Raw genomic sequence first — 24975 nt, forward strand, 5'->3', positions numbered from 1 at the left:
AAGGTTGTGATCTCCCACTATTATAGTTTTGATATCTATTTCTCTTTGTAGCTTTCTTAACTTCTCCTTTAGGAATTTAGATGCTATACCACTTGGTGCATATGTGTTTACCATTGATATTGGTTCTTTATCTATGGTAACCTTTAGCAAGATATTTGCTTTTTGCTTGATCTGAGATCAGGATGGTTACTCATGCTTTTTGGACTTCACTTGAAGCATAATAGATTCTGCTCCAGGCTTTTATCTTTACTCTGTATGTATCGCTCTGTTTTAAATGTGTTTCCTGTAAACAACAGGATCCAGCTTTTAATCCAGTCTGCTATCCACCTCCACTTTATTGGAGAGTTCATCCCATTCACAATTATGATTAAAACTACCAATTCTGTATTTCCTGCCATCTAATTATCTCCAGATTATACTTCTCATTCCTTTTCCCCTTACCCAGCTCCCTGTATTTGGTAGCACTTGCCTTGCACAGTCTTCCCTTTTTAGAATCCCTTCTTCCTCCTTATAGTTTCTCCCCCTTTCTTAAACATTTCCCCTACTATTTCTATATTCTCTTCTATTTAACCTACTCTATTTCTTTTCCCTTTTCTGCTCCCACTTTTTTAGGAGGTGAGAGAAGTTTTTGTGTAAACCAAATATGTCTATTATTTTCTCTTTGAGCCAAATCTGATGAGAGTAAGATTCACACAATGTTTATCCCTTCCCTTCTTTCCCTCAGATATAATAGGTTTCCTTTGTTCCTTTATGAGATACCATTTCCCTCTTTCTACCTCCACTTTTCCTTTTTTCTGCTACAATCTCTTTTCCACCTCTAGTTCCTCTTTTATATTGTAATAGTAAAATCAAATTATACATGTACTCTCTGAATGCCTGTCTTCTTCTCTGGAAGAAAATGCTTACTTTAGCTAGGTAATTTATTCTTGGCTGCATTCCAATTTCCTTTGCCTTTTGGAATATCAGATTCCAGGTTTCTTTAATGTGGTCACTGCTAGATCCTGAGTAATCCTTAGTGTGGCTCCTCGGTATTTGAATTTTTTTTCTGGCTGCTTGTAATATTTTTTCCTTGGTTCGATAGTTCTGAAATGTAGTCACAATATTCCTTGGAGTTTTAATTTTGGAGTGTCTTTCAGGAGGTGTTTGACGAATTCTTTCAATGGCTAGTTTATCTTTTGATTCCATGATATCTGGGCAGTTATTTTTGATGATTTCCTGAAAAATAGTGTCTAGGCTCTTTTTTTTCACCATGATTTCAGGGAGTCCTTTCTTTTCCCCATTCTTCTTCTATCTCTCTTTTAAGATCCTTTTTAAATTTCTTCTGGGAGAGTCTTGAGTAGTGGGGACCAGTCTATATTCCCCTTTGGGACTTTATCTAGAGAAAATTTTTGATCTCCTCAGGGTTTGAAATCTGCTCTCTTTCACTATAGAAGCCATCTATAGTTAGAGCTTGCTTTGCCTTTTCACTCATTAAAAAATAATGGGGTCTGCTTTTAGGGCAATGAGGGCTTTCCAAGCTTCCTCAACAGGCATCAGGAAATGGCAGTGAAGTGCATTGTAACACCAGTGGCTGTGCTGGGGTCGTTCTGTGTCACTCCCAGTGCTGGGTGGGTGTGACCAGGTTCTTTGAGACTTTGGCAATTTGGGGTACACTTTTTGCCCTCTGCGTTTGTGTTGGAAGTTTTATAACTTCTCTGTGATGTACTGGCTTGCAAACGGCAGAGTAGTCAACACTGTGGTAGAGTCCTCTGTGGTGCAGAGACCACACCCTGCCCCCAGTCTGCTCAGCATGTGCTGGCCTCTGTTCTCTGCTTGCCTGCCTATGCCTGTGCATGGCCTCCTCCCTTGCCCGTGCATGACCAAAACAGACCTTTTCTGGTGATCTTTGAGATTATCTTCAGTTGGTAATATGATGCACTCTCATTTTTCATGGGTTCTGACAGTCTAGCACTAATTCAGAGGCTACATTTCATAAATAGTGTGAGGAAGCAGGAAAACTTAGAAAGAAGCATGTGTGTCCTCTCTGTCTTCTTGGGTCTGCCCCCAGTATAAAGGAATTTAAATCTAAATTTTAAACAAATGGCCCATGAAGAAGAATCATTTGTTCAAAAATACAATTTTGTATGAGTTTTGAGTTGTTTCCCTTGCTCCCTATCCCATTTAAAAATATTCTTTTAGTTTGGAGTAATATTTGTTTTACATGATTTTTCTGATCCTGTAAATATTAAAGACCATCACTCAACTTACTCATTCCTGTGGATATTTGAAAGAACCCAGTTTCTGGAAAGAAAAATGTGATGTTGCTCAGGAAAGGAGCATGAGAAGAAGGAAGAATAGTTGGCTCACTTGTCTGCTTGTCAGACTTAGTTCATCTTTCAAGGTTTCAGGTCAACAAAAGTTTCCTGACTTAGAAGCAAACAACCTATATCTCCTCTTTTAAAATGTCCCATTCTTTTGCTTAGTAGTTTACATTAGCATTAATCTAATTTCATTCTGGTTGTTTTAAATTCAGTTTATATATGCTATAAGTAATTCTCTGTTCTGTAATCATGTGTACAGATTGCAAAGAGGTATTCAAAGACCCATATTTTAAACAAACAAACAAACACCAGAACAACTAAAGTCTTGTGTTTGGTTGTAGAATCCAAAATACAAACGCATTTGTGGCAAGCCTTTTGAGACTAAGTAGAAGATACTATGTTTATTTTTTATGAAGCATATCACAGATGTGTGGCACTATTTTTGAACTCTTGGAACTCCTTACACCATACAAAAGGTGATAATTTTCTGTCAGGAACATGAGGAATGATACAAAGGTTTTCCTTTTTTCCCAAAGGTTTCATGAACAGGTAATGCAGATTTTAATAATGCAGAATTTAAGGTACTAAAAAAAATTGTGTCTAGGAAAACAAAGAAAAACAGCTGTTGGTACATTAAGTGAAGAGCTATTATTGAGAACAAGTCAGCAGGGAATTAATAACTCCAACATGTTGAAGTTGGTAATAGCAATGCCCTGCCCTTAATGGTTGTCTCCTAATATCTGAGTGTGTCTTTTGATGTATTCTGAATTATTTGCCTGAGATCATGTTCATATGCATGTTTATATGCATATATTTACATATATACACACATGCTTATGCAAGTTTCTGTATACATGGGTTACTTGGTAATCTACTAATGCAGATTACTGCCTGTTGAGAAATTGCCATGTTTAATTACAGAATGTGATTTGATCAGGGTCATATATCTAGGACACATGAGTATCAGTATCTGTATATGAACCTAAGTATTTCTGACTATCAATCTCTTTGCATTATGTTACAGTGACTTAAACCTATCTCAATACACAATTGTATACATGTTTATATGTATACATATGTATTACATACATGTGGATTGTGTATGAATGCTGTCCAGTCATTTCATTTGTGTATGACTATTTATGACCCCATTTGGGGTTTTCTTGTTAAAGATCCTGGAGACCCAGATAATTTTACTTATGAGAAAAGTAAGCCAAAATATTAAATGACTTGTCTAGGATCACACAGATAATGTATAAGGCCAAATTTGAATTCAGGCCTTCCTGATTCCAGGTTCAATGTTTTATCTATTATACCACCTAAATGCCCCATGTAAAGAGTATTATAAAAGTCTTAGTGAGGAATTAAGCTTTAATTACTTTAGACTGAAAACTGAACTAAGACTTTTAGCAAACTTTATCTAATTGTTGAAGGTTTACAAAACACTATTGTCACCATAACTCTGTCAGTTTAGTAGTATTAAATATTATTATCTTCCTTTTATATTATAGGACAAAGTCTCATTGAGTTAAAATAATTTGTTTAAAGGGCACACAATGCTAATAATATGCAGTAGATCTAGTATCTGAACTCAAGAATTCATTCCAATATACAAATGTTTCTTTCAGTTAAGACTAACCTTAAAGTTCAGATGCTAAAAATTTTTAATAGGCCTTATTGAGGGTATATATGGGTTTATTATGCAAGCATAAGTTTTTCTGATACATTTTAATCATGAAAAGATAGATTTCCCTAAATACAAAATTAAAATCTTCAAAGTTTTGCTCTCTTAAAATAGTGACATGAGAGGCAGCATTTTAAATATTTACCTACAAGCCCATATCATCAGATATGAAAGGAGAGTAAGAGATTAGGGAATCCATCTTTTTTATTTTGTAGGTAAGGAAAGCCTATGTGTTGTAAGTTGCCCAAGATTTTATATTCAATTCAATTGAACAAGCATTTATGAAGTGTAGACTGTGGGACATGGAACTCCCGATGGGCAGCCCATCAGCACATCTACCTGAGATAGGCAGTCAAAATGGACAGTGAGTTGATTTAAAAAAAATTGAATAGGAGGAATGGATTCAGGAAATTACATAGTACATGCAGTGATTCCAATTTGTTCCCTGGCACAAACCCCCACATTTGTAACAGCAATATTTTTCCAGTGATGCTATATGACTTTGAGCCATGGAACACTAAAATCTCCTTAAGACAAGATTGTGAGTGAGCCAAAAACTAGTGGAGGGAATGCATGGTGAATGTAATTGTGCTGTAGCTGATTATTGCCAAGACTTGAATGCATGTGTTGAATAAAAGATATCATCAGGAAAGGCTATAGACCTTCCTTTAGCAAAGGTATAAGATAACAGATGGATAGGGCTGTCATTCATTACTAACAGGATGCTAAAATACCTAGGGTAAATCCTTCAGTGTGAGTAGATTTTCTTTGTAGTATTTGTAGGAGGACATGAATAAAATGTTTTTTTCTTTTTAAATGAAAGATGGAAAGATTATAATCTTACTCATTGGATGGCAAAACTACATTGATAAAATCATAAATTGAAGGATAAATGTGTTTTGGGGGCATATTCTTAGGTAGCACTATAGAGATAAATTTATAGGGTTAGGATTCAAATGAAAGTTCATATTAAGGAAGATAACTAGACACATGTTATGTTCAGTTCTTTTTTCTGTTTGTTTTTAATCTCCCCCATAGTTTTTCCCTTTTGCTCTGATTTTTCTCTCCCAACATGTTTCATAAAGCAATGTGTATTAAAAATAAATAAACTTACTACAATCAAAAATTTAAAAAGGAATATAACTAGTAAGATAAAATATTTTATGAATTCTCATGATACTTCATTTCATGATTCAGAGGTATTTGGATTTTGAGACTGAAAAGACTATAGAGGGAAAAAAATCCAGCCGTCTCTTGTAAAGATGAGTCAAGTTAAGTCTTAAAGAGTTGAAATGATTTCCCAAGGTCACATAGATTGTAAATGGCAGTGCTGAAATTTAAAATCAGGTCTTTGGATTCCATATTTTCCTTTTGTATTCTCTGAGGCATTTAAAAAAAATACCTATCTTGGCTCATTTAAAAAAAAAACCTTTAAAAATATTTTGTTCTGTCACAAATGCAATTTTGTTAAATGACAAATCAAACTTCACATCAATTTTTTTTCTGAAAAAAAGTTAGTTGTGCTTATGTAATACTGTCAATTACATGTATTAGTCCTAAATATTAACCATCTGGCAGAATTCCATTGTGTATAAATAAGACATTTGAGACCTGGAAAAATGTCACTTTGAATATAGACAGCTGGTGCTTTTTATAGTTAAATTCAGGCTAGAAATATGGAATTCCACAATATAGTCCATGTTGGAAATGACAATAGAAAAACATGCCATGAACTGGAAATTTTGTGGAACATTTCATATTATTTCAAAGAACTTGTTAAATGAAAGAAAAATAAGTTATGTACCTGTCTACTGACTTTTTTCGGCATCACAATGCTACATTTCAAAGATTGTTCTTCAAGTCATCCCTGAAAATATAGATAATTACTGATCTACACCAATATTTTTTGTTCACAAAGCAAGTTGTAACTGAGAAACTATGGAGGATATTTATTCATAAATATATGAAAACTCCAAATTTTACTCTAAATGCTTACTTAAATAGCAAGTCTTTCTTGCCATCACTTATCTGAGCTAATAGACCATGGAACTGATATAAGATTTCAGCTAAAGGACTAGAATGTCTACTAGAACATAAGATACTATGTTCCTATTATATATAGCTATTACCTATTATATATACCTATTACAAAAGAATACTGATTCTACTTGGATAAAATCATTAAATCATTATGTTAGCTTCTTATTACATCCCCCTATTCCCTGTTTCTTGGCAAAGGAGACCTTCATTTCCATTAACAACTTACAATAATGGCTTATAGTGGCTTTGGCTTTCTTAAATGCTATTTCTATCAAAATTGCATTTATTGTGGGGTAATTCCCATTAAGGACTTTGTGTGTGTTATCTTGGTTGCTATAGTCTCTACCTATAGTGTCCATAGTGCTTTTCATCACCTCAAATGTCCTCAAAATGTTTCCTGATTTCTTAGCAGCTAAATTGCTAGGTGTTACTCAGCACCACCTAATAAGGACAGCTCATAGCAATGATCCATATGAGTTGCCATATCATTGCACACTCTATTCAGCTTTCTAAGGAAAAGTTGTCCAAATCTTTCTAGAATTATATTAGATAAGCATGCTTATATAACATCATGCTGTTATCATACTGACTCTCATGTCTATGTCTAGTTATTTCTATTTTTCTAGACTTTCTCCATTATAACTCCTTTGACTTCAAGGACTATCTTTTTTCCTGGCAAATTTATTTATTTTTAATACCCATTACTTTATGAATCATGTTGGGAGAGAAAAAAACAAAACAAAATGGAAAAAACATGAGAGATAAAAAAAAGCAGAAAAAAGGAGTAAACTTAGCATGTGTTGATTTATGTTTAGTCTTCTTAGTTCTTTATTTGTATGCACATGGCATTTTCTGTCCAAAGTCTATTGGGATTGCTTTGAATCATTGCATAACTGAGAAGAACGAAGTTATTCATAGCTGATCATTGAACATTCTTGCTATGATTGTGTAAATATATTCCTGGCTCTGCATGTTTTGTTGAACATCAGTTCATATAAATCTTTTCAGGCCTTTCTAAAACCAGTTTGTTCATTATTTTTTGCAGGACAATAATATTCCATTATCTTCATATACTGCAACTTGTTCAGACATTCCCCAAATGATAGGCATATAGTCATTTTCCAACTCTTTGCAACTACACAAAGATCTGCTACAAACATTTTTGCACATGCGGGTCCTTTTTCCTCCTTTAACATTTCCTTGGGATACAGATCTAGGAATAGCACTTCTGGGTCAAAGGGCATGCACAGTTTTATAGCTCTTTGGGCATAGTTCAAATTATTCTCCAGAATGGTTGGATCATTTCACAATTCCACCAACAATGAATTAGTGCCCCAATTTTCCCATATCTTCTCCAACATTTATCATTATCTTTTCTTGTCTCTTAGCCAGTCTGAGAGGTATGAGATAGTAACTCATGGTTGTTTTAATTTTCATTTCTCTAATCAATAGTGATTCAGAGCATTTTTCATATAGCTGTAGAGGGCTTTAATTTCATTGTGAAAACTGTTTATATCTTTTGACCATTTATCAATTGGGGAATGACTTGTACTCTTTTAAATTTAACAGAGTTCTTTATATATTTTAGAAATGAGACTTTTATCAGAAACACTGGCTGTAAAGATTTTTTCCAGCTTTGCACTCCCCTTTTAATTTTGTTTCTGTTGGTGTTGTTTGTGCAAAACCTTTTTAATGTAATGTAATCAATGTTATCCATTTTAACTTTCATAATGTTCTTTAGTTCTTCTTTGGTCATAAATTTTTCCCTTCTCCAAGATATGATAGGTAAATTATCCCTTGCTCTCCTGATTTATTTGTAATATCATTCTTTATGACCAAATCATTTTGACCTTATTTTGGTATGAAATGTGAGATGTAGGTAAAGACTGTCTTTTTTTAACCTTTTATTTTACTACTCAATATATGTTTATTGACCCCTGAGATTTATTTAAATCTGACTGGATGGGTTGGTTTGTTACATTTTAATAGTTTCTGAGGATTCCATTACCCACACTGTGTTAGTGTAGTTTTACAGATATTCCCTCATATATACATCTTCACTTGATATTTGAAGGACTTAAAGAATTCTTCATAAGTTCATCAATAGGATACATATGTATATTGGATTTCAGAAAAAAATCACTTAAGTCAGCAAATTACTTAATGTGATGAGATGGGTTAAGGTGTTTGGAAAGAGTGAGTAATTTCTATCATCCTCAAAAAACTCAAACAAACAACATGGGGAATGGAGAATTACTGAGAAAAGGCTGCTTAAATGATAGATGGGTTTCACCTATACTGTAATGGTTTCCACCACACATACACACACACACACACACACACACATACACACACACACACACACACACACACACACACACATATATATATATATAGATATAGATATAGATATAGATATATTTATCTATCTGTGTGTGTGTGTGTATGTGAGTGTGAGTGTGTGTGTAGCACGATCCTAAAGTTTCCTTCAGATCTAATGGTTATTCAGAACCCTCAAAATCAATGACTTCTTCCACTCTGAAATTGCACAAAAAGTCAAAGGGAAGCACAGGAGCAAAAACTATCCCTGAGAGATTCCTTGACATTGATCTAGAATGGTCAGTAAGCCTCAGGCTTGGACCTTAGAAGCTCAAGACAAATAGCAGAAGGCAGTAATCAGGAACCAACATGATGCTTATCTTCCTGTTTATATCAAACCTCAGTGTTCAGATCAGAATGAGACAACTCCTGAGACTTTAAAGTCTTTAATACTCTGTCTTGAAAGGCTCAGTCTGAAGATTTGGCACTTTGAAACATTAAAGATCCAAAAGGGACAAACCCAAAGTGTGGAGTTTAGTAAAAGAATCCAAGGGTCCCAAGGTGAGACCAAATGGGACAAACAACTCCACCAAAATACATTTTGTGTCAGGACAATGTTGGTCCTGTCCAAAATGTCATTTCTAGAGCTAAGGTTGGAGAGAAAAATAAATCAAATAAAATAACAAGCAATAATAATAATATAAAGGTAACACCACAATGACTAAAAGCATAGACTTAAAAAGAAAATGAATTTTCCATAAGGACTACAGGAATACTAAGAAGAAATAAAGTAAGAAATTTGAAAATGAAACAAAAACTCTTACAGAAATATTTGGAAATTGAATAAGTAGGCTAGACTATTTGGCCTTTTCAGACTTAGCTCATCACCTTGCATTATGCAAATAATGGAAAATCTGAAAACTAGGACTCAATAAATGCTTGTTGATTTCTGTCTGAGTAGAATCCAATGATTTCAAGAAATATTAGAACAAAATAAAAAATGGGAAAAAAGTACAAGAGAATGCAATATATATGATTTAAGAAAAAAACTGACCCAAAAATAAGTTGGAGAAAAATATTTAAGAAACATTGCCATCTCTGAAAATCATAACTTGAAAAATAAATGTTGGGTACTATATTTTAAGAATTTAAAAAATTAATTTTTTTTAAATTTAAAAAAAAGGAAAATATATAAATTAGTTTTAAAGAAGATTGGGAAAATTTTCTTTTAAAAGGTAGAATATTAGTTGTAACTTGAAGGAAGACAGAGAAGAAATTTTTCCATCTTCATATTTTCTGATACTTTCATGCTAATTCTACTTCAGTGCTTCAATATTTATAGTTCCATTGATGTAAATATTCATCAAATGTTAGTTATCATTATTACTCCTACTAATTGTACCATCTGTTTGTATCTTCTCATTTACAATCCCGGTATATAATATTTCAATAATTCTCCATATAGCTTTTTTTTAAAATGCTAGAGGCCTTTTCTAGATCTTTTAACATCTTATAGGTATGGAACATATGTGCCATATGTATGGCACATAAATTATTCACATCCTAACTTTTGCTCTTGACTCATAACTGATATATTTCACTTTTTAAACATATATTTCCTTGATGCCATTTTTATGCAGACAAGACATCTTCATTTGTTTAAATTCAACCTCAAGCAATTTCTAGCTGGACAAGTTACTTAACCCTGTTTGCCTCAATTCATCACTGCTAAAATGAACTGGAGAAAGAAATGGAAAAATCACTGTGATATCTTTGCCAAAAAATCTCCAAAAATTGTGTCATGAAGAGTCAGAGATTATTGAAATGACTCAACAACAATCTTTTATGCAATTTCCTGAATTTGAATCTTTCTAGTATTTTGCTATAGCCAACATAAATTCAATGTGTATCTTACCAAATCTCTGGCTATTCCTTAATTTTCATGTTAAAAGCATTATGTTTTTTCCATGATGCCCATGATAAGTTGTATTGTTTAAAGGGACAAGAGAGGAGTTGTTTATTCTTTTGTTTATATATAGGAACATCTAGAAATTATTGAAAATGCTATGCAATTTCCCAAATGTAATCTTGTGGAAAATAACCTTGCCCATTAGTCTTAAAAGTTTTTCTCCCTCCTTCTCATCATTTTTTCCTTCCTACCCACTTTTCATTTCTTCTTTAAAATCTAATTGTTAAAGACAGAGTATTGAGCCACTTTTTTCCAAGCTCAAAATGTTTACTTTTTCATTTTCCTCTAAAAACATGTTCTGTCTACATCATGGGAGTCCTATGCTTTGCATTTATTTCTCAAATGGAACATTGTGGATACTATTTCACAGTCTCAGCTTAATCATGTTCACCTGATGGTGGTTTCTTCTCCTGATACTCTCTTTGGATTGTGAAATTGAACATGATATATCCTACAAAGTCTTTTCTAATGGACAACAACATGAACATAAACAAATAGAATGCTTGTTCATTTCTTCTAACCATAACCAGGAGCTCCCTGGCTAAGGATTGAAGCATTTAAAAATATAGACTTAAACACTACTTTCATAAATACAAATTATCTACTTAAAATTCTTTGCTAATATTTAAGGTAAACTTTTGACAGTGAATACAATTTTGTGAATTATTGTCATAGAAAACATTGAAAACGAAAAAAACGTATTTACCTTCTTTTCTTATTTCAACTTCATCTTTGTTTCAGTCTTTATGTTTAGTTTAAAAAGAATTTACAAAAATAAATCTGACTCACTCTAAATTGATCAATTTTCTACCTTACCTGAGTTTATTTTCTTGCAGGTAGAAGTTCCATTTTTTTTAAAATAATATTTTGGATGAAATGAAAGCTCATTAATTACCAAATCACAAATTATTGCCAATGAGAAAGCAGTGTAGTGTAATATAATAATAACAGAAAAAATGCTGGACTTACATTGTCGGTCAATGAGCATTTACACATTAACACATGATGTATATTATTTTATTAACATGTTTTAATATTTTGTGTCATTTGCATTCATTGTTCATTTATTGAATGACAACTATATATTTCATTGTTTACATATCTTATCTTAATAATTGAGTAAGTACATAGAATATTATTGTTGAATTACTTGTTTTGCGTAGAAAAAAATCCATAGGCATATGACAGTACTTAATATGGCTAATTGAGGCATTTTTAGTAGAAAGAAAGAAAAGGACCAGATATTGTGATAGACACTTGCATTTTTTGCCACTGGAGAGGCTGAGACTGATGAATAGCTTGAGGTCAGAAATTTTGATGAATAATAGAAATAAAGCTGATTAGATGTATTCCTAAATTTGGCAGCAATATAGTGAGCTTTTGAGAGTGGCGGGCTACCTGGTATTCCAAGGAGAGGTGAATTGGCCCAGGTAGGAAACAAAAAACATTTTTAAGGTCAGTATTTGTTTTTTTTTTTTTTTTATTACAGCACCTAGATTTGTCAAGTAACATCTAAAATATATTTTCCCTCAGAGTGAGATGCTTATTATTGAATAAAATAGAAGTCTTATTTGCAGTGAAAATGTCAATCAAGTACTCAGATATCTTTTCAAATTAATTATATTTATTGAGTTTAGAGACAGTTGAACAAACTTTATTTGTCAAAATAATTTCTAGTGGCCTTAAAAAAGTCTTATCTGCTAGAAGACAAAATGAATCATTGTATTCAATCTTTTTCATTCTATTTCAACAGGGGAAACTTGGAAATAATTTCACTTTACTATGCCCCAGTTTTCCCTCTATGCCAAATTAGAATAATTATGCATACCCCATATATTATTATAAGTCTGAGAGAACAGTTTTCACAGGAATATGCTACTATCAAAACACTATTTTATGTCTTATTGGTATGCTTTAAATGAGTCTATCATTTCATTGATTTAGGAACTTTAATGATACAACTCAAAACCTGTCTGTTGTTCCCTCCTTTTTCCCTACCCAATTTGCTGCAGGTGTCCCTTACTTTCTCCAATAGAGCCAAATGCCAATAGAGCATTTTGGCTGTCTACTTGTCTTCCCTTGCTCTTGCCATGACCATTCCATCTTCTCTTTTTATCATATAATTTCTTGATAATGTCTTTTTACCCAAGTCTCCTTTGGAGTTCTTCACGTTATATGTTTTTGCCTGTATTTATACCCTCTTCATTATTCTGAATATTTATCTTTAATTCTTTGAAGACAATTGAATTTTCAATCTCAATGATATATAACAACAAGGCCATTGATTTAATAGGATCTAATGAATGATTAATTTTATAGGAAACATATGATAAATAAAGGAATTTTGCAGTTTTCCAAAGGAAGTTCATCCCACTGTCCTCTTCTTGTTGAAATCTTATTAAAATCTTTGTGTCTCTATACTGTTTGATAAATCAGCTCCAAAGATTTACCCTTCAAATGTGTTTTGAAATCTGCCAATGAATTTTCTTCATCCACTTCACTTTTCTTGTATATGTAGTTAGGCCAAATTCTTTTGAGTGATTTTGAAGTTTCTATTATTTCTTGGTTCTGCATTTTGGTGCAATCAGTACAATGTAGTTCACAAACAAGAGCATCACTAGAACAACAACAACAACAACAAAAAAGATCTCTCTTCAATAATGAGTCTGTGATGGCGCTCCATCATAGCAATTACTTTATATATGAGAAGTCAATGAATGATATTCAGTTGAAACAATGAATCCTGGAAGCATGGTGGAAATAATTTGATGTAGAATCCATTATCTGGGGCACAATGGATAGAGTGCTGGTTCTGGAATCATAAACACTCATTTTCAAAACTCCAAATCTGATTTCAGACACTTAATAACTGGGCAAGCCACTTAACCCTGTTAGACAACGTGTTGTTATGTCTTTGTCAAGAAAATCCCAAATGGGTCATGAAGAGTCAAACATAACAAAAAAACTACTGGTTTGATTTCTTGCTTTATCACTTATAATCTATGGTCCTGAGAAAATCATTTCCATTACTGAAATTCTTGGTTTCCTCTCCCAGAAATGGAGAGAATGAGTGTTGTGTTTGTTACAGAATTGATTTGAAAATGAAAATGAGAGAAATATTTATAAAGTATTGTTAAGATATTGGAGAATATGGACTATTTTTCAGCACTTCCTTTTTATACTATTCTTCATTTTTTTAATGCAGATGGTCAACAGTAGAAAATAAAATTATATTTTTGTTCTACCATTGTACACTCATGACCATTTTTTTGAACTCTGAATAATATAAAATAGCAATTAAAGAGTTAAAATTATTTTTATGCAATATTAATCCTATATGCTTTGGGGGAAACAGCAGAAAAGCTCTTGTAGACTCTAAGGACAGATTAATGTTTGGTGTCATGCCACTGAATTTATTTAAAAGGGACTCACTTTACAATGAAAATCTCAAAGATCCATGCTACTTTTGTTAAAGGAGGGAGAAGGAGAATTTTAAAAAAATAGTCTTCAGGTCTTTATTTTAAACAAGATGAATAAAACTTAGCATATGTATTGTAATGACACAAGTTAATTTCATTTCTGCAGATGAGTTCGCCACAGGCATTTTTAAAATTGCAATGAATTAGTGCGGCTGTGACCCATTATCATAGCAGGAAATTACATGAATCTCACAAATGATATGAAATGAAACACTGTCACTGCTATTACATTAATTTCTAAGTCATTTGTCATTTGTAATAATCTTATAAATGCCTATCTTAGCTTAGTTTTCATTCCAAATGAGTTAAAATGTACCTTGAAGATTTTTCTACTGTTATTTTTCAATATTTGGAGGGAAGGAATCCATTTGAACAATACTCTTTCACATTTAATACTTGTTCAGAACGTCAGTCACTCATCACTTAGTATCTATAAGAAAGCTTGATTACTCAAATATTAATATTATTTTTATATATGAATACATAAAACTAGAGAGATTTCTTTAAGGAATGTCCTATAATTACTTTATTGTGAGATATTACAGGGATTTAGTATATGGATGAAACGTCTTATTATTTGCAAACTGATGGTGTTGGATCAGATTATTTATGTGTTCTTCCAGTGCTAAATTCAATCAATTTAAAAAGAATTAACTAAATATCTACATTGTAAGAAATCTTATAGTTCAGCAATATTAACATAAGCAATGTGCTGAATAAACTGAACAACCCCATTGATATACATTTTGTTGAGTTGCTCTTCCATATAGGAGAATAATTGTTATGTATATGATTTTTCCTATGGTGCTTAGTTGAAAATAAGATATCATTTTATGATGGAAGAGAGACACTCTAAGCAAATAGGAGCTAAATTTCTGCAAGGCAAATGGAGTTCTATTATCAATTTAGAAATGTTTTCACAGAAAAAAATCCAGTAAAAGACTGAACTGAATATTTATAATGAAAATGGAGTTTAGATAGTAGGTATCCCTCTTGGAATGTTTACTGCTCTAATGTGACATCAGTGTGCTATATCTCCTTGGTAAAGACTCTGTTTAATAGTTCATTTTTACTTTTGCTCTATCCATTTTGCACTGCTTTCCAGAGTCTAGGATTTCCTGTCTAATGTTGGGTATCCTCAGATTCAACTTTTCCCTAGACTCTTGAGTGTTCATACTTCCTTTAGACTTTCTACCTCAGCACTTATAGGTCCTGGAAAGTTATCTCACCCTTCTGTTTATATGAGTATGTATGCATTTGATAATAGACTTGAGTCATTATATTACCTGTCACTAGTAGGTACTATCAAATACAAACTCCAGCTAGATCATTTAAGATCAAGGCCTTGTGTTAGATACATTTTCTTACTTCATCAACTATCAATGTTTATAATTAAATTCTGAGATTAACTGTAAACTATACATATATATGGATGCTCTTTTTACTTTCCCCCAAATATGTAGTATGCTTCAGCACAAGTTTAAGTACAAAGAAAAAGAATATGTTTTATATACAAATATTTCAGTGATATATATATTCATAACTGTAATAACTAATTGTTAGCATAGACAGATAAGATGTTCATATTAATGATTTGTAGTCTTTTTTCTTTAATGGGAGCATGTAGGAGGAGTAATAGAATGCCAGACCTGGAAATAGGCAAGAGGAAAACTGTCCAGACATATGATGAGAATTAATCCTAAATCTGATACTTGAAGAAAGAAAGAAAAACTTAGAAAGAACTCTGGGTGACATTTCATTTTATATAAAAATGCTTGGTAGTTCATTTATGTGGTAGTTCATTAATACATAAACACACACACACACACACACACACACACACACACACACTGATTTTTGTTTTTTAAAAGAGATCCAGTTCCTCTTGCCTCTAACAAAAATACATGCAAAAATAGCAAAAGATAAGAAAATTTTAGAGTTAGAAAGTATTCTGAAATAACTTAGTCCACATTATACTTGAGGAAATCAAGGCCCAGAGAAAGTAAATTGATTTTCCCATTGTCCCACTGTGAGACAGTGGCAAGGGAAAGATGATGACTCAGGTTACTTGACATATTTATGATTCTTTTTCCTTTCCAGTGCAATGTAATGAAGTTGGATTTGGCATGATAAAATCTAGGTTCAAATCCTAATTCTGACATGTAGTATCAATGTTACTTTGGGAATGTCATTTAACTTGTCCAGGCATTGGTTTCCTCATGGATTTATTTCTGGGTTCTCTTGCAACTCTAAATCTGTGAATCTGTGATTTATAGAAGTGAGGTTAGTCCATTTTCCAAATGGTATACTCAGATACAAATAATTGAATATATGTATCTGCTCATGCTATATTTTTATAAGGTAAATAGTGAGGAGGAAAATATAAATTTGTCTCTGGTTTTGTTAAATGTCAACTACTAAACTAAATATTTTAAAGTAAGTGCTTTTCAGTACTCCATCTGTAACTATTCTAATGACAACAGCAAATGGCCAATAGTGTTATCCAATGACAATTAAATATTGAATATAAATCAGTAATTACTATAATTTGGGGTTTATCAAAATGATAGTTATTATGTTAAGTACCAATTAATTATTAAAAATAAACATTTCCCTGACTGGCTTGGTGACAACAAAGTGTGCTGCTGTTAGGGAAAGTAGAAATTGAGAGTTCCCTTAGACTTCTTAAGCTATCCCGACTGAAGACCAAGTATACTGTAAAGGTTTGATTCCTTCTTCTGTGGATCAATTTCAGAATGGCTTCTATAGGGAGAAGGAGAATGGAATAGAAAAGTTCTTAGTGTTATGTGACAGTAAGGTTGAATAGAGCATTGAGACTAGAAATCTGAAGGCCAAAGCTTAGAATTTTTTTTAAATTATTTTAGACGTGTGCAGGCATAGTCTCAAGAAAAGTCTTTAATTGGCTAGTGGATCTATATCTCCCTTTATTAAATGAAAATATAATTGCCTAAAATTCCTTTGAGGTATTTCTTGAAGATAAGGAAAGAGGTGTTCTCTACCTGGAAAGAAAGAAGAGAAATGCCACACATTTTGTATATTATCTTTTTTTTTTTTTTTATTTGCAGAGCTGACTTGAACTGGAAAAGACCTACATGGCTATGATGAATTACCAATGAATTATTAATATTACACTAGTGTTTCTAAAGTTGAAAGGTAGAGTTAAACATAGTCATTTATTGCTATAACAGAAGTAAGCATGAAAACAATAGTCTCATTTAGTTAGTGTATGTGTTTTTAATTGTTAAAGCAAATGATAATTTCGGGATTTTATTCCTGTCCTTACTGCTTGATAATGATAAAGGATTTGCTGTTTTTGCAAGTGGTCTGAAATGGCAGTCTACTATCACTTATAGGTAATTTGATCTTCATTACAAATTAATGAAGTGATAATTGCTTTCTGCAACCTTTTTGTGAAGAACATACCAGTGCTGTTTGCATTATTTTGCAATTTATATCTCTATATCCACGTGCTTATATTAGTTCATCAAATTAAAATTGAGAAGAAAAACTACAATGAGACCACCATAATTAAAATCATATTTTATTTCAAATCACTTAAGCTCACCATTGAATTTTTTAAATTTTTTATCATATAGTTCAATGTTACTTATAATAGACAACAACTGTAGGTTGCAGTGAATTCTAATGAACATGTATAGTGAAAATGTGAACTGGAATGTTTATATATAATTGGAAAATAAATTTATATTTTGTAAATAATGGTGTATCTTATAGTTTTTGTTTTTTTGGGGTTTTTTTACAGACTTTCCACAGAAAGCACTATAGTCTCTTGAATTTTTAATTTTTGGTTTTGTTTTTAAGTTATTTTTTCAGTTGTGTCCTATTCTTTGGTGACCCTATTTGTGACCCAAGGATCTTGACAAAGATTCTGGAATATATGGCCATTTCCTTTTCCAGCTCTTCACAGATGAGGAACTGCCTCTAACAGATTAAATGACTTGCCCAAGTTCACACAGTTAGTGTCTGAGATCATATTTTAATGCACAAAGAGAAGGTCATCAAGTTACTCCCTGAATTTTTATTAGCATTGCACTTAATTTTGTGCAAGTCTAGGAACAAATATTGTGAAGACACTGAAGCAGTCATTAAAAATTTGGTTTCCTAGAACCAGGTATACTTTCTGCCTTAACACACACACGCACATTTATGTAGTTCTTATGACTTCACATGTGATGTTAGTAAAAATTCACAGATTATATATTCTGCACTCATCTTTGCCATACTCTCAACAGCTTCCCATGAAATACTTTGGACAAAATGGCTCTTGTGGAATGTTTGTTGCTGCTTATAAAAAAGAAGAGGATGAATATTCCCTTTGCCTTACAGAAACTCCCACAAGAAATCAGGGAATAAGTATCAACTTTACTTATGGTGAAATGTTGAAAATCTTAGATTTGAAAGAGAATTTTAGATTTACAAAATTTCCAGTAGCGATGTGTTAGGTTATAAATATTTTGCACCTTTAAGATTTTCTTCATAAGAACATTCCAAGAAGAAAATTAAGAAAAAAAATTACACTACATTAAAAAAAAAAACTCCTTTGCATCTTCTACATTTTCTTGCATGTACTTTCCTACACATCATATCCTATCACTTCATTAAATTTGAGGTATGTTAAAGGAATTTTGGCTTTTTAATGTTGTATGCACAAAGCTTCATAGCAAAGATAGTTTAAAATACATTTCTCTTAAATAGAATAAAGTGCTGTACTAGGTAATGAACAAAGAAACTCCAAAAATGTCTTTGCCCTCACAGAAGTTGCAGTCCAATTGCAGAGAAATTTTAAAATGCTTCAATACAAAATCAATACAAAGGTATTACATATCTTGCAAACGAGTGGTAGGGATAAACAGTGCTACAGTAGTTCGATAGCAGTTCTGAGAAGAGATAGATAGGTCTGAGGTGAAATGGTCCTAGAATGCATGACTTGAATTGAATTAATAAATTTCAAATATGTACTAAGAACTATTTACAGTATATTCTGGGAACAATGAATAGAACAGGTTGATTTGGTGAATAAGTAGATAAAAATGGAATGGTTTATATAGATTGTCTTTTGGATAGCTTTGACTGCTAGGCAAGACCTTTTGGATTTTAACCTGTAGATGAATGGGGACCCACTTGTAATGTCTCTTAATGCTACCCTAACCTTGTAGCTCCCTTTAGAGTCACTCTTGTTGCCCATCTGTCGACTGCATGGCTAGGCCATATTTACCTGTGTTTGGGCACCAACTGGGATAACATAGAGACAGACCACCAGGAGGAGGGGTGCTGCAAAAGAGAACTTTATTCTTAGATAGCACATATTTATACCCCCCTGAGGATCCGGGGGAAGGGAAGGTCCTCTAGGAACCTGGCATAATGGGATTGGCCCAAGAAAAGTGAGGGAAGCGTGCTAGGTTTTGAGAGTACTAAGGAGGGAGACTTGGTACCTCGGGTCAGACACCACCTCTTGGGGCTATGCCCCACCTCCACGTTGAACTCGCCTGCTCCTTGGTATCTCTCATCCCTCAGGTCCTCCCACATGCCTTGAATTGCATTCCTTGCTTCCAGAGGCTTTTTAACCCTTGCGCCACTGAAATATTTTTAGCTGTAAAGTGACATTTCCAAAGTGATGTTTAGAGACGTTTGGAGAAGATGAATCTGGTTTGCAGAATAGATTTGAAAGATTAGAAACTGTAATAAAAGAGAATGGTTAAGAGGCTATTGAACAAATAAGATTACTAGGGACATCTTCTGAAAGAGAAGTGGGGTCTCATAGTCATTAGCAGCTGTGTTTTAAAATATAAATAATATAAGAAATAAATGTGGCATGGATGTGGGTGGGGTGATATGTTGTGAAAACTTTAAAGTTGTGATTTGGACCAATCATGTCTTCCAATAAAATAAAGTATTTCCTTAAACTTAACTCTGATTGCCTCCAGGAATTTGTGATTTTTATGAGTTCTCCATTGGTTTGGTATTAAGCTAGCTGCTTAGTAAAACTAGAATAAGGTTCTTTACTCTAAGCCACTGGAACTAAGATGAATAAATGTCTGTACAAATTCTTGTAACTCTACCTTTATTCCCTCATATGTATTAAATACAATACTGAAGATAGTTACTATGTGTAATAGGATTAGATTCAGTTGCCTTATGTTGTCTCTCTCCTATTTCTAACAGATAATTCTAAAGCTTGCTTTGGGTCATTTAACATTACTTGATATGACTGAAACCTTTAACATTCAATCCTTGAACCTTCTATCTATAGAAAATTAATTGCATAGATGATGAAACATGAATGTTTATCATGGTAATTATTCAAAGCTCTTTGTCAACAACACACCATGTTTGATCCCAAACCTAGTTTTTCCTGGGAAAAGATCAACAGATTGATAGATTTCTGGCTGTTTAGTCTCCTGTTCCTAAAGAAGATCCAATTTTGGATAAAATAATCTTCTTTTTACTCTTTCAGCAAAGATATTGGACTGCTCCTTATTTACTTTGGGCTGGATTTGGAGCTATAAATACATGGAATCTACTTGAATCTTGGTTATTTGAAGGATAATCAGTGCCAAGAAGCATAGACAATTTAACTAAACAGCAATGAAGGACTACAATTTATTATTGAGATTTTATTCTCAGACAGCAGAAGATAGGAATTTTCTAGGCCCAAAACTACTTTTCCAGAATTGTGATTTTTTGATCTAAAAGAAACCCAGTTTAGTGCATTTAATCTGTAGAATAAATAGATCAATTCAATAAACAAATATCAAAAAAATTTAATGCTAATAATGGATGACATTTACGTAGCACTTTAAGGTATCCTATAAGATCTCATTTGATTGTTGCAAACATACATGATAGTTGATACTAAAGGTCAGAGAGCTTAGGGAACTTGCTCCTGTTCACATAGCAAATAATTGTGAGAAGCAGCAAATGATCTCAGATGCCTCTTGACAAATATGCCACATACTTTCAATTATTCTGCAGGTCCTTTTGCCATGTGATATGGTCTATCCTGGGATAGAATCTCAGTCTTTGTTCTCATGGCAATATAAATATATAGTTAAGTATGATGCATGATAAGTCTGTTATAGAAGTATGGGCACATCAAAGTGAAGGCTTATGAGAAAATATGATTATCAATATGAAAAAATCAAAGAAATCAATTGATTGATATAGGAAGGGAGGATTAAAGTCATAGGAAGTGATGTGAATTAAGACATGGTGGCAGGAAATTGCAATACAAGTTTAGAGGGTAGAGACTACTTAATTTTGTGCATGAAAGAGAGCAATAGAAATAAAGGTTGGGAAGGTAAAGTTGAGCTATTCTGTAAAAGAATTTGATTTGTACTTGGTAATCAATAGAGAATTTTGAACAGAGAAGTAACGTGATTAGATCAATAAACATTACAAAGACAATTGTGGCACTTACATGCATGATGAATTGAAAATAGAAGAGAATGGAATCTGAAAGATATATTGAACATCTATGACAAAAATCCAGAATTATAGTGTTAAGGATCTGGGCTAAGATGAAATAAAAAAGAACGATACAAAAGGAGGCATGTAACAAATGATGTCAAAAGTGTCACCAACAGAAATAATGGTTATATGTTTTGTGTGTTTATAATTTCTGTGAAACAGCTTAGATACCAACATCTCATTTAAAATATAATTACCCTATTAATGTCACTTCTTCTTTTGTTGTTTGTTTGTTTTTTTTAAACTAGTGGGAAGAGATCAGTGGGGTTGATGAACATTACACCCCTATCAGGACCTACCAGGTGTGCAATGTTATGGATCATAGTCAAAATAATTGGCTGAGAACGAACTGGGTCCCAAGAAATTCAGCTCAGAAGATTTATGTGGAACTCAAGTTTACACTAAGGGACTGCAATAGTATCCCATTGGTTTTGGGAACTTGCAAGGAGACTTTTAACCTCTACTACATGGAATCAGATGATGACCACGGGATCAAATTCCAAGAACATCAGTTTACCAAGATTGACACAATTGCAGCTGATGAAAGTTTCACACAGATGGACCTGGGGGACCGTATTCTCAAGCTCAACACTGAGGTTCGAGAGGTAGGCCCAGTAAACAGGAAAGGCTTTTATTTGGCTTTTCAAGATGTTGGTGCCTGTGTTGCCTTAGTATCTGTGAGGGTATACTTTAAAAAGTGCCCTTTTACGGTGAAAAACCTGGCAATGTTTCCAGATACAGTACCTATGGACTCCCAGTCCCTGGTAGAAGTCCGAGGTTCTTGTGTTAATAATTCCAAGGAGGAGGAACCACCCAGAATGTACTGCAGCACAGAAGGGGAGTGGCTGGTGCCCATTGGCAAGTGCTTGTGCAATGCTGGGCATGAAGAAAGGGGCTATGTTTGCCAAGGTAACATCATGCTTTAATAACTAAGAATTTTTCTGTTTCTGAGATGGGAATTTATCTTCAAGAAACCATTGTTTGGTTTGCCTTCAAAAATATGCAAGATCAAGGGGATGATCATTTTGTTTTTTTAAAAAAAGTGATGGTTTTTGTTTTGCTGATATAAATTATGTCTCTCATGAAAGAGTAATTCCAAAATTGTTGCATAGTAAAAAGAGAGGTGGTTTCTGAGTTAAAGGATGTATATTTAAATCCCATATCTGATTTTCATTACTTCATTATCTCAACTTCTAAACAGATTAACTTCTCTTTGTCTCTTTGAGACAAAACAGACTGAAATTCTTTCTAGCTCCATATCAATGAATTTGTATGTTATACACACACACACACACACACACACACACACACACACACACATTCTACAAATGCAGTGTGACCTAGTTTTGTTTTTTTTCCCTTCTTATTTTCCCTTGGTTCATCCGAGGACCTTGTTATAAGCTAACTGGGCAAACCCTTCCTTACTTTTTAAAGTTCATTGATCACATCATCGGCACTCAGTGAGCTTTATGATAACAGACTTTGCAAATTGTGGTGACCACTAATGTTGCTATTTAGATAACTCATAGTAATATTTATTTTATTTCTGTGAGTAATGATTTCTATTTCAATGAGGTCTTGGTGCCAGATGAACTTTCTCTGCATGTGACAGAGTTCTTCTTATAATAAAGATGAAGAATATTTTAGCTTGTGATGTCTGTGAATGAAAGCTTATGATGTATCATTTGGGCTTTTGTATTATAATCTGTGTGACCAATACAAGTATACAGTAATAATGAATTTGCCTCATATGTTTTGAATTGAGTCCTTATATATTAATACATAAAATTATCCATAGGGAAGTTGAGCTTAATATTTCTTTTCTTAACTTGGCCTGCATTACGACTATTAGAAATAGAAATGAAAGTTATTTTGTAATTATATGTACATATCTTTTTATTATTTTTAAATTATGTGCAAATGAAGACTGACTTGTTTTCCAAAAAGTTTGACATTATAGCATTTAAACTTATTTATATAAATATAAAAAATATATATATATATAAAGATTTTGGTAGATCCCAGTCATTGGAATGTTGTTCATTTCAGATTGTCATCTGAATGATAATACTTAGGATTATTATTATTTTTTTGCAAAGCAAATTGATTTGCATAGAATAGTCATTCATTCATTGAGTCATTAGGCTCAATACATATGGAAGCAATGAGTCTACCTTGGTATTTGATGATTTTGATGATTTTGTCCCAACACACTAAATGAGACATGATATCATTTTGCTTTTACTCTATATATATTGTTTAAGAAATAAAAAAATATGAGTAAAGTTTTTTTGATTATAAAGTCTTATGCTATTTAAGTTTTTGAAAAGCCATATTATCATTAAAGAAAAAATTCATTAGTTAAATTTTATCTCTTACCCTTTCATTGAAATGAAGCTTGATAGTCATGTATGTGTATATGTGTGTGTGTGTGCATGTGTGCATGTAAGAAGCTACAGAGATAATTTAAATCCAAAAGAGAAATCCAAAGAGGAAGACAGAGAGACAGAGACACAGACAGTAAGAATAAAAATTAAGTCATATGGTAAGACTTTCTGACTCCGGATGAACAATAAAGCTACCAATTTTCCCTGTACTGATCCTTGCTAACTTACTTCTGTAGTTCTCTGGATGCACAGGTTTCTAGCTTTTGTCAAAGCTGTGACTATTGTCACAGAAGAATGAGGATTTTCTTGAAGGTTGTATGGAAAATGAGAATAAAGGAAAACAAATGTCATCAAAACAAATAGCTGATAATTCTTTCAAGAAAACAAGTAATTAAACAGAGACTGTTAACATGTCACTAGAAGTAACTTATATGCAAGCATGGAAGTAAAAGACATTGTTGGAGGACAGTTACATCTAGATAAAGAAGTGGACAGGTCATGTAAAGATAACCAGACTGCCTGAATGATGCTAAAAGAACAAAAGAATCTCTCCAGTGCTTTGGCTACATCTAGATATACAGGCTTTGCAGAAAGGTGGGGGTTAGGATTTAATTGCATAGGATGAAAAGCCATTGAGTAGTTGTGTTCATTATTAATGGAGGGAATGTTTACTAATGAAATTATAGCTTCTTCAAAGTGTCAAACTATCAAAGTATACAATTATCTAGGATGACTAATTAATTACAGTATGTCATTCTTGAAAATGTACATGCGCTGAGATGTAGAGGGAGAGTATGGTATAGTAAGTAGAGCCCTTGACTCATATTAGGGAGGTCTGAGGAACAATCATGTTGTAGATATTATGTAGCTCCTCTTTTAGTCTTACCTTTCTCATTTGTAAAATGAAGTTAGTAGTAATGACTACTATTATCTTTCTGTTACTTTCTGATTCTTAGGTTGCAAGAAACAATACATTTAAAACATTTTTGCAAATAGCAGAACTCCATAAGTATCTATTATTATTTTATTAGCTCTATTAAGGCATTGATTCCCTTTTCAGTCAGTATTCCAGACTAATTCTAATACTTGTGTACACTGCCTTAAAATTAGTATTGAAAAATATTGGAGCCAAATGTTACTGGGATCCCTGCATGAAAAAAATCTGATCAGGACATAGCTGCTCTTATCCCAATCTTAGTGTCAAGTACTCAATGGCTTTTTGTCCTGTGCAATTTCATTCTCCTCTCATCATCCTGTAAATCTTGTATATTGAGATCATGTGAAAGCA

At 32.9% G+C, this 24975-nt stretch overlaps 1 protein-coding gene across 3 annotated transcripts in view; it reads left to right on the top strand.

Annotated features, from left to right (window-relative positions):
• Positions 1-24975, top strand: part of EPHA3 (EPH receptor A3) — a 427207-nt gene that overhangs the window by 101787 nt on the left and 300445 nt on the right. For all 3 annotated transcript variants that reach the window (XM_031958857.1, XM_031958855.1, XM_031958856.1), the window contains exon 3: positions 21549-22209. In XM_031958857.1, coding sequence (XP_031814717.1) covers positions 21549-22209 — 661 coding nt within the window. The remainder of the gene's footprint in view (positions 1-21548; positions 22210-24975) is intronic.

Source organism: Sarcophilus harrisii, chromosome 3, assembly GCF_902635505.1.
Source record: "Sarcophilus harrisii chromosome 3, mSarHar1.11, whole genome shotgun sequence".
Lineage (NCBI taxonomy): Eukaryota > Metazoa > Chordata > Mammalia > Dasyuromorphia > Dasyuridae > Sarcophilus > Sarcophilus harrisii.